The sequence below is a fragment of the Terrapene carolina genome, unplaced genomic scaffold (assembly GCF_002925995.2).
Source record: "Terrapene carolina triunguis isolate 2854851 unplaced genomic scaffold, T_m_triunguis-2.0 Scaffold369, whole genome shotgun sequence".
Lineage (NCBI taxonomy): Eukaryota > Metazoa > Chordata > Testudines > Emydidae > Terrapene > Terrapene triunguis.
The window spans coordinates 75699-86256 of record NW_020664720.1 but is presented as its reverse complement, the minus strand read 5'-3'; the positions used below and the strand labels follow the sequence as shown (position 1 = coordinate 86256).

The following is a 10558-nucleotide window of genomic DNA, read 5'->3' as shown; positions in this document are numbered from 1 at the left end:
GAAAGCTGATGCCCAAATAAATTTGTTAGTCTTTAAGGTGCCACTGGACTCCTCGTTGTTTTTGCTGAAACAGACTAACACGGCTTCCCCGCTGAAACTAGAGACCAGGGCCGTAGCAACAAAGAACGTGGCCCCCTCTGAACGGTGGCCCCCTCCGAACATATGTCCGGGCGGGGCCCCTTACAATGCAGAAACTGGAATGCAGTATTTATTTTGCCACTTTTAGGGGCCCCCTTCCTTGCGGGGCCCCCTCCGGTCGGAGGGCGCTTGCTATGCCTCTGCTAGAGGCAAAGACGCCTCCGCTTTGCTACTTATTTGGAAGTTGCTACCAAGTTGTCTCCCCATAGGGGGCGTAACCATTCACTGTTAACATCCCTCTTGCTGTCTGTGCCACTGTGTAACCGTCAGGTATGTTCTTTACACTCATCCATTCACTGGACTCTCTGCTGCCTTCTCACTGTCCCTTTGGAGACACACAGATAGCTCGGAGGGGGAGCAGGGAGAACGCACTGCATTCACTCGCTGCATCAGATCTCAGAGGCTAATGCCCCGTCCTTAACTAGTCCATTCATGGCTGCTGGATCAACCCTCGCTTGGCCCTTTGTACCTCGTGCCCGGCTTCCTTTCTGCAATTCCTGCCTTCGTTCTCCTGGCATGCCAGCGTCACCCGCTTCCTGCCACTCTCCCCTGGAAGCTCACCGCTGTGCAGCCCGCGCTGGTAGGCGCGCTCGAGCCCTTCAATCCCGTATAAATAAAAATAACGCTCCCAAGACGGAACCGTCCTCCGGGCCACTCGGTGCACTTCGGGTTGGTCTCAGATTGTCAGCAGCATGAGACGAGACCTGCTTTCTGCAGCAGCTAGTAACGTGCAGAGGTAGGAAATCAAGCGGTTGCATGGTTATCCAGAACCACCTCTCAGCTTCCCGTTCTTCCCAAAATGGAATGTCTGAGGTTTCGAGGTCACAAGGAACATTATGACCATCTGGCCTGACCTGCAGAACACAGCCCAGAGAAACTCACCCAGTGGTTCCTGCGCTGAGCCCAGTAACTTAGGCTCTAGTTCAGCTAGATCAATTGGAAAACTAGGATACATCTCCCCCCTCCCCTCAGCAGTGGAGGGGCTGGTATGACCCATGGTATCGTCTCGGGTCATTCTTGAGCAGGGATTGCTGCCCTGCAAAACATTCCTAGGCCTGAGAGAGACTAAGGGCACATCTGCACTACAAACGTAAGTCGACCTATGTTGGCCCCTGGCTGAAGAACAAGGCACATCCCGTCCGTCAGCGCCTACCGCAGGCCAGAGCACTGGTGCACGGATGCTGCTTCTGGCCTAGTGTAACGCTGTCAGCGGCTGTAAGCGCTTGAGCTGAATGCGTGAGCTAAAAGACACAGCGCTCTTAGCTACGGCTGTAGCAGGCTCGTCAACCCTGGCTGACCTAGCCACCACTTGAAGGGTGCAGAGCGCCACAGCGAGCAGGCCTGGGTTATGCTGGCATCACAGAAACACCTCCACTCTCCTCCTTCTGTGGGTGGTGTGTGTCCTCAACAGGAGCACTTCCCCCGCCGTAAGAGGGGCAGCGTGGGGGGGCTGAGAGCCAGGCTCCTCACAGGGGTTCCTGCTGGGCTCTTGGCAGCCCGGCTAGGAGCAGGAGCCCTCCCACTTGCCTCCCTAGCTAGGAGCCAGATACAGGTTCACAGCAGGGAGGCTACCAGCCTTTGTCAATTTCATGGCTCCCTGCCAGAGCTATGAAATTGACAAGAATGAAAGCTAAAAGCGGATATAAGTAACTCCGTGTCTACATGGGCACTGCATCGCTAACTTAGTGGTTCTCAACTTATTTATCATTGTGGGCCGCATGTGTTACCTGGGTTGCAGGGGCCGGGTGGCAGGGCAGTGGCAGCCTAGACCCCGACCCCGGAGGTTGTAGGGCCGGGCGGCAGCCCCGGACCCCACTGCACCAGGCAGCCAGGAACCCAGACCCTGCCACGCGGGCCAGCCTTTAGCACACAGCTGATCTGGGCTGCAGCTGTGTGCTAACTGGGCCACACGCGGCCCATGGGTTGAGAACCGCTGCTCTAACTACACGGACATACGCCCTGCGTCTCTCGTCGAGGTGAAGTTATGTCAGTGCAGTAGGTAGGGCACTTACACTGGTGGGAGCAAGGCTGTAGTGTGTACACACCAGGCGGCTTTATTATAGCTGGAAGTGCTGGTTGTGGAAGTGATGGCTGGTGGCAGGTCTGTGGCTTTGGAGCGGCTCAACAGGAAGATGAGATCAAAACCGCTCCCCGAAAGGTGGCCCAGGGCTGGGTCCTTATTTGCCGGTCCTAGTGTCCAGACGTACCAGAGGAAGAGGCCTCAGGTGAGAACCAGCTGGCTCAGGAATCCCCAGTTCATCCAGTCCAGTCTCCTGTCTGAAGCACAGAGCAAAGGGCAGGACACCCAATGGCCAGTTACGAGATCACTCGCCCACAGGGGAAAGTTTACTCCCAAGGACAGGGAGCTCATGCCCTGAAGCAGGAGGGTCTGACCCATCTCAGATGCTTTTTGGTTTAGTCCTCACTGGCATAGCTGTGAACGCTCTCATTAGCCAGAAAAATGTCCGAGCCCGTCAGCATCAACAATGTCCTGTCTCTTCCAGGCTGAGCCTTCAGCCCCCTGCCCAGCGCCGTGCTAAACCTTTGCACACACGTGGGGTTTGCTGCAGATCCAGTGTCTCTCCATCGAGCACCGCGAGGAGCTGATGGCTTTTGTTTCCTTCAGATACGCGCACTCCCCTCCCCCTCCGATGTGAAACCTGCAGGGAAGGAGCAAAGGGATTGTCAGCAACGGGGACTGGGGGCAGAGGGTTCCCAGTCACACAGCAGGGTCACAGCACATAGAAACCCACAGACAGTCACACCGCGTGGCAAGGGAGGTAACCGGGATTACCCCCATACCACAGATGGGGAAGTGGAGGCACAGAGATGAAGGGACCTGTCCCAGGCAGCACAGCAGTTAGTGACAAAGCTGGGATCAGACCCCAGGTCTCGCTATTCCCTGTCCCCTGCTCTAGCCACTGGGCCATGCTGGCTCTAAGGGGAGGCTCCTTCAATCACAAGGTGATTATTCACCTGCACTTTGGGTTGGGGGAAGATCAGAGCAGCCCTCCCACCACGGACCCACGTCTAACTTGTTCCTGACTCCTGGTGGGTAGAATCAGAGCAGCTGTAATGGATTAGCTCCCCCCCCGGCTAGGGAGGAGGGCTCTGCCTGCCCCGCAAAAGCGGCTAAGACCCATGGCAGGAGACCGGTGCAGAGGGAACCAACCCCTCCCAGCCCCATGGCAGGAGCGGAGATCTCTCAAGGCAGAGAGGAATCAGCACCATGCAGGCCTGGGATCGGACAGCCCAGATCCCCCATCGCTCCCCTATGCTTCCCACAGGAGGTAGTGCTGTGGACAGACGCAGACATGGGGAGCACATTGATGTCACTTTGTCATACAAGACTCAGGTTTCCCTTGTCGGCGAGGAGTCCTGGCTCGGTGAGAGTCCAGGACGTCAGGCGCCCACGACCAAATACTCAGGGAGAGGTGAGAACTCACCAGTTGTTGAATTCGGTGCCGTTCACCCATCTCCAGGGCCGGAGGTCCCGCTCCCTCCAGAGACCGAACCAGTGATCACGGGGGCTTCTGTAGCGCAGCATGAAGTCCTTTAACAAGAGCAGCAGGAAACCGTACATGACATGGCTGATGGAGCTCCCAGCGAGACAGGTTTGAGTCTACGGGCTGATAGACAGGGCAGGGGTAGCCCCATCCCCCAATCCAGCAAATGTGTTCCATGCAGTGTCTACCACCAGCTGCAGACAGCACGTGGCTTGCAAGAGATTATTCTAGTGTGACATGATCTGGGGACCCTGTCAGAGGGCAGGTGCTCAGCCCCCCGTGATAATCAGCCCCCTTAGGGAGGGTCTCACTTGGGCTCCCACGTCACGTCAGAAAGACCTGGACACATAGAACAGGTCCCAGCCTAAGAGCCACAGGACGCCGGGCACTCCAGGGATGAGAGGCCCAGAGGAAAGCAGCAGGGCTGGGGCTCAGGGAATCAGTAGGGCAGGGAGCTGTGACAGCTCAGGCCAGAGAGCGTGGATAGGGAGGAGATCTCAGAGGACAGAACCGGGGAGAGTGGAGGGGAAGGGACTGCAGTAGCCACGGCTGGAGGGGATGAGATGGGGAGGAGATCTCAAAGGACAGGGAACCGGGGGCGGGGAGGGAGACAGGGAAGCCATGTCTGACATGGGTTGAGTCTCACGAGTTGCTGCTGAGAGTCTGGAAGCCGGACGCCCTCAGAACAGGCGCGGTTGGAAACGCTGAACCCCCTCGGGGAATCGCTGAGCTGCCCAGCCCTTCCCAGCAGCCCCTGGGGCGTGGTGCCCAGAGGTAAGCCCTGGTTCGCCAAGGCAGGTGTCAGGCTGCAGCCTGGCAGCGTCTCACTGTCGGAGGTGGGGGAGGAGCTGAGTTTGGGGAATGGAGGCAGACGGGCAGCCCGCCGCGAGGAGGGAGCTGGAGCAGAGCCGGCTGTGCCCACGGAAGCGGGACGTCTGCCTGGGACAGGGACGGTTAGATCGGCACCGGGCTGGGACCCAGCCTGGCCTCCCGTCATGCCAGCTCCCACCCCACCCCCAGGGTCTGAGCCCTGGCACTGTTCCAGCACCAGCCACCAGGCCACGCCCGGCCCATTACTGCTCCACGGACTCACCATGTCCTGCTGGGTGTCGATCCCAGCCAGGGAGGCGCCGAGGGAGGAGCAGTTGCTCCAGCTGTAGGTCCAGTTCCCTTCAGCCTCTGAGAAATAGTAGCATTTCCCTTGGAACACGACCCAACCATTGGGGCAGGCAGTCTCCCCTCGTACCCCCAGATCAGCCACATGTGGCTTAGATGTTACCACTGGAGGGGAGAGAGTAAGAGGGCGAGTCTGTCCCTGTTTCCTTCCCTGCCCCCCAGGCAAAGAAACCCCCAGCCTGAGTAGAGCCGGGACCCCACACCAGAGCCAGTGACTCTGAGCCTGAGATAGATCCCGCCCCCCGCCCTGATGGGTATAGTGGGGACAGGCACTACCCCTGCGTACAGACTGGCAGGCAGGACTCCTGGGTTCTGATCCCCCCACCCTGCAGTCCTAGCCCCATGCGACCCCCTCTGTAAGAAAGGGAGTTGCCTGCCACCCCTGGAGCGGAGAGGGGAGATGGCCAGACAGCGCTCAGAGAGTTCACTGAGCAACAGGGAATTCACTTGAGTCAGTACCATCCTCTCACTTTATCCCGGGGGCCTGGCAATACAGAAGGGGAGGGGCTGGCTCCAGGTCACAGGGAGTCAGTGGCTGAGTTGCGATTCGAACCCAGGAGTCCTGGCCAGTCCTTCGCTCACACCGCACCCCTCCCGAGTCCGGGGGGCTCACACAGGTGTCGGTTACGGCGCTTTTGTAAGATGAATTTCCGGGGCGCGCTCAGCCCATGGCACTAACTGGACTCAGAGGCGGGAACTTGAGCACCTCGGCCACAGGGTGGCACCAGCACCTCAGCCATGGGAAGCTGCTTCTGTGTTGTGAAACATATCTGGCCAGGGCAGTGACGGGCCGGGGCACAATCTCCAGGCACTTGGCACACAAATCCAGCAGTTATGCTGGGTCTGGCTCTGCAGCAGTTTGCCCCAGACGGCCGCATCCGGACACACACAGGTGCTGCCGTCACTTGTATAGGCCAAGCTCAGGCATCCCTGTGATGGGTGTAGCGTAGATGCCTAGACAGAGGCACGAACTCCTGGCTCACGCTTCCTATTTATAGGCCTTTCAGCATGCACACCCACCATAGCAGCACCCGAGTTCCCCACAAGCATGGGTTGATTTTAGTCTCACATTTCCCCCCGCCCTGTGAGGTGTGGAAGTGCAATTAACCCCATTTTACTAAGGGGAAACTGAGGCACAGAGCAGGGAAGCATTCTGTCCTGTCACCCAGGGGCAGATCTGGGAACAGAACCCAGGAATCCCAATGCCCGTGCCAATGTTTTAACCTCAGGCCTGACCCTCACCTGGCTGCTGCGCAGAACTGGGACTCTCCACCTCCCTAATCCATATGAGCAGCGCCAGGGCGGGCTTGGAAGGGGCCTGGTGCAGTGGTTTGAATGGGGTGAGTAACAGAAGTTACATTGGGGCCGGTCCTGCCTGTCACAGCGTAACCGGCCTCCAATGGCAATGGGGCCAGCCCTACCTGTCACTCATTCCACCCTCCTCCCCAGCTGGGGAAATTACTGAGGGCCCAGGACAGGCGGTCACGGGTTAAAACCCAGTCCAGGCCTGGCGATAAGAGAAGTTCCCGGAGAGGCAGCGGAGAACCTCCGAGGGAGAGGAGGGCTGGTTGTCTGCGGATCTCCGCAGGGAAGGAGAGTTGGAAGGGGCCAGCTTGGAGAAGCCGAGGGAGGGCCGCAGCCGGCCTGAACAAGCAGCACAGACCCCAGAAAGAGGCTCAGAGACTCCTGATCCGAGGAGAGGAATCTACCCAAAGTATCACACAGGCCCCAGGAGGGCTGGGTGGGGGAACAGAAGTTAGACTTGAGGGGCGAAGGAGCAGTTTGATTTGCTGCACAAGACTTAATGAGACAGCAGAAAAGGGGAGGAATCTTAATTTAAGGTACTTGGTACAAGACACACAAGAGGGAGCTGTTTCAGAGTAGCAGTCGTGTTAGTCTGTATCCGCAAAAAGAACAGGAGTACTTGTGGCACCTTAGAGACTAACAAATTTATTAGAGCATAAGCTTTCGTGGGCTACAACCCACTTCTTCGGATGCATATAGAGGGAGCTGGAGGCAGCACACCTGCAGGGCCATGTTAGGCCACAAGGGGGCACCCTGAGACAGCTCCCTGTTAGACGCTCTGCATTGACTTCCATAGGAGCTGGGATAGGGTCACGGTGCTCAGCCCAAGGACCCTGATCATGTTATTTAATTCCCTGGCTTGCCAACAAGAGCCCAGCAAGCATGGCAGGGCTATTAGAGACATCAGGAACCAAGCACTGCAGAGTTCAGGTTACTCCCCTCCCTAGATCACCTTAACTCTGCCCCCTTGTAGTGACACTGGCCTGCTCCAGTCACATGCCGAGTAGGGAACTAAACCCCACTTTGCATAGCACACTAATCCTGTGTGTGTGTCTGAGCCCAAGCAGAGGAGCAGGGGTCTCACATGGACAGTGCTGCTTTCCAGGGGGATGTCCCGGGCAGGGGGAGGTTGGATATTTAGACTCCCTGCAACTGGGCTTAGTGACACAGGGAGAGTCGGCTGCCTCAGAGAGCCCGAGGGCCCCAGCATGTGAGGGGCTGGGTAGCTGCCATGCCAAGCCCTCTGTGCCGGAACAGAACGGGTCCTTCATGAGGAGCGGGGGTCTGATCGCCCCTGCGCGGCACTGTGTCCAATCTAGACGGTAACGATACTGAACACTAACCATGCATGAGCCTCCATCAGGCACCACACCACATTAGGCTAGAGAGGGCAGCAGCCTGTTTCCTGGGCTTGGCACGGATGGAGAGCGCAGCTGGATTTTCAAGGAGTGTCTACGGGGGGTGGGGGGGGCAGAGTTAAGGTGGTCTGGATGCCCAGAGTGCTACGAGCAGCCTCCGCTCTGCACTGCCTCGGTTTTTAACATTGAGGGAGTTATTTGAGCTGCTGTTCTTGCCAGGCTCCAGCGGAGGGAGCCGGGGGAACGTGGCAGCGACTGAAACGAAGGCCTGTGTGCGGTGAATCTATAATAAGGGTCACATTTAGCAGCATGAACAGCATCTACGGCGTGTGCCAACTAGAGCGGTTAATAGCCGAGGTGGAAACTCTCCCATCTGCATTCCAACTTGACGGACAGGTTTATTTACCAGCTGCGCTGCAGTGAGAGCCCCCCCCTCCGTGTCCACTGCCTAATCAAGCCGGCCTCAAAAACACTGTAGTACTTGCAAGCCGTGTCCTGTATCCTCAGAGGAACAGTGTGCGGATGAGCTAGAGATCCTGTGGTGGGAATGAAGTTCCCTCCATTGCTCCAGGTGTGTGTGTGTGTCTGAGCTGTACAGAGGGAGTGCTGGGCACTGGGGCCGGGTGGGGGAAGGAATTGGAAAGACATCTCATGTGAGTCCTTCCTGAACCCAGTGCTGAGGTCAGAGAGGCTGGGAGGGGAGAACGTGCAATTGAATGGGAAGCACAGAGGCGGCCAGACGGGCTGGGAACTCACCTGCCAGAGCTGCCCCCAAACCAATGACGAGGATGACCAGACCTGCAACTGTGCCCCATACTAATGGATTCCTGAAGGGAGCCAGACAACCTGAAAGAGAAGCCATGAATGCCCGCAGGGCTGCTCCACAGGAGGGGATCGGAGAGCCAGCAGCATCGGAGCAGCCACAGGCCAGGTATTTATTTAGATCGCGGGAATGCGCGTGCCCTTGCACGTCTGGATATTAGTTAAAACCACACACAGTCCTAACAATGTCCTCCCCAAATCCCACCGAGTTACAGGGATCTCCGTTCCTGTTAAGAGGATAAACGGGGCTAACTAATCCCCCTCTTCCAGTCCAGGCTCTCCTGGAGCATCGGCAGGGTGACCGGCTCCCAGCTGTCAGGGATGGGAATGGGTCTCACCCTCCCCTTCTCTGCAGTCTGTGCCCGGAGCTGTGTCCGGGCCCCCTGCCTGGCACGGAGCCCAGAGCAATTGAACACAAGACCCCCTGCCCCTCCCTCGGTGAGTGTGGGGGGAAATCTACTCTCTCATATTGATTCCACCAGAGAGCTGAGAAGGTGTCGCAGAACTGAGACTTCAGAGACACTCTGAAAAATGAAGGAATTGGGGACGCTGGCTCATTACCCAGGGAATAAACCCTGTGCAAAAGATGTCCACCCTCTGAGCCAGCGTGGGGCTGGGAGAACAGCTCTGTGGCCCCACACAGCCTTCCCCAAATGCCCAGAGCCACGTTTTCAGAAGGCCCAGGGAAAACCCTGCTCGAACCCGAGCTGTGGCCACAGGCCTCAACGGAAGGCAGGAATTTCACTGTCCCCACACACCTGGCTCCTTGTCATGCACAAGTGGGGGATCCTGGGGGTGCCCCAGATGTGGCTAGACTAAGTGCTTTGGGGCTGGGACAGTCATAGTGTGCATGTCTGTACAGCACCCAGCACAACAGGCCTCAACCTGGCTGGTCTCTAGGCGCTGGAGTAGAAATACAAGAATCTGCGAGGAGGCCTATGCTCTCCTGTTTGAAAATCTGGCGCTTATGGTAAGCAGAGGGGAGAAGGAATGGAATGAACACAGGACAGGGACCAAGTGTTTTAGATGCAGACCCTATAGTGTGTAGGAATAGGGCTAGCGCCCCTTTAAATAGCTGGTGAGCCCTCCAGCGGCGCTCACTGTGTTTTAGGTTTGAGAAGCCAGCCCGAGCAGCAGTGCGCATGTAGCTGGGCCTGGGGTGTCCGTGTGTAGCTAGTACACATGGGTATTTGGCACCCCACTGTGTCCTGGGTTCGTTCATAGCATTTCATTGCCTTTTGCTCTCTAGACAGGAGTGACACATGCCCACCCAGAACTGTTCATCCACAACCCCCCGCTGCACACAGAAAAGGGCGGTTACAGGTGCAGGCTGGGTAACTGCCGACAGGAGCCCACTGGGGCAGTCAGGGCCTTGCTACCTGGACAAATGCAAGGAGACGAACCCTCAGTGGAAGGGGAAATTGCAAAGCCAGCATGCGTCTCCCCACAGCCCATTCCCTGACCATGAAGCTGTGATTACCTGGGTCCTGTCCTCTCCTTGCATCTCCATTGCTACTCGGCAATTCCATTAATAATTGTTCTTGCTGAGTTTCCATTTCCCCTCCTGTCTCAGGGTCCCCATTTGTAATGGGGAGCACCTCTCCTTGCAGCCTCTGTTCAGTTGAATCTGCTGTTTTCCCCATCTCTCCGCTGGCGCACACAGGTTGCTCTGAGCACCTCTGATCCGCTCCTCTCCGGCTGTAGCGAGAGTCACTCCGATTCCTCTCCCTCTGCGGCTTTCAGTTCTGCACAGAAGCTAAGCTGTAACACTCAGAAGAGTTCAGGGCACAGCGGGGTCAGTTCTTGTCATTCCCTGTTCGGGCCAAGAACATAAGCACCACGACACCCAGTTAGTTTTTGGCTTCTGAATTCTACTGCACAAGTTGAGAGACCGCAGACCTGATCCTAATCCCCCAGCAGAACCCAGATCCTGCCAGAACAGCCCAATGGCACCACAAACAGTCACGCATTTGGCACATGGATCTGGCCGGCTTTTGGTCCCAAATTCAAGACTTCGCCTAAAGGAAAATGATAGTTTATTGATGCAGTCTCTCCCCACCCCCTGGAATCCACCATCATTCGGCCCCTCACCCTGCTGCTCCTAACAAGTGAAGTTCCTACCAGGACAACAAGAGAGTTTTTAATCTGACATTGCTGGGCAAGAACATTTCAAACCCCGTATCCAACATCTAGACTCAACTGGCTCCTGCTTTTGGCTCAGAAACTCTAAATCAGATCAGTAGCAGGTAACAG

The 10558-nt window shown here is 57.1% G+C and overlaps 1 protein-coding gene across 2 annotated transcripts; it reads right to left on the bottom strand.

Moving 5' to 3' along the window:
- Nucleotides 1-298: 298 nt before the first annotated feature.
- On the bottom strand, nucleotides 299-10105 carry LOC112118345 (C-type lectin domain family 2 member D-like). 2 transcript variants are annotated; one of them, XR_003899905.1, is made up of 6 exons: nucleotides 9786-10105; nucleotides 8240-8329; nucleotides 4738-4925; nucleotides 3585-3691; nucleotides 2151-2798; nucleotides 299-858 (listed from the first exon to the last, which is right to left on the bottom strand). XR_003899905.1 is itself a non-coding variant. In XM_029912889.1 (5 exons), exons 1-5 carry the CDS (start codon nucleotides 9946-9948, stop codon nucleotides 2675-2677), a joined length of 672 nt encoding a protein of 223 aa, XP_029768749.1. In that variant the 5' UTR covers nucleotides 9949-10105; the 3' UTR covers nucleotides 299-2674. The 2 variants fall into 2 exon arrangements, 1 of the variants encoding a protein (XP_029768749.1); XM_029912889.1 differs by having other exon boundaries at nucleotides 299-2798.
- Nucleotides 10106-10558: the final 453 nt, after the last annotated feature.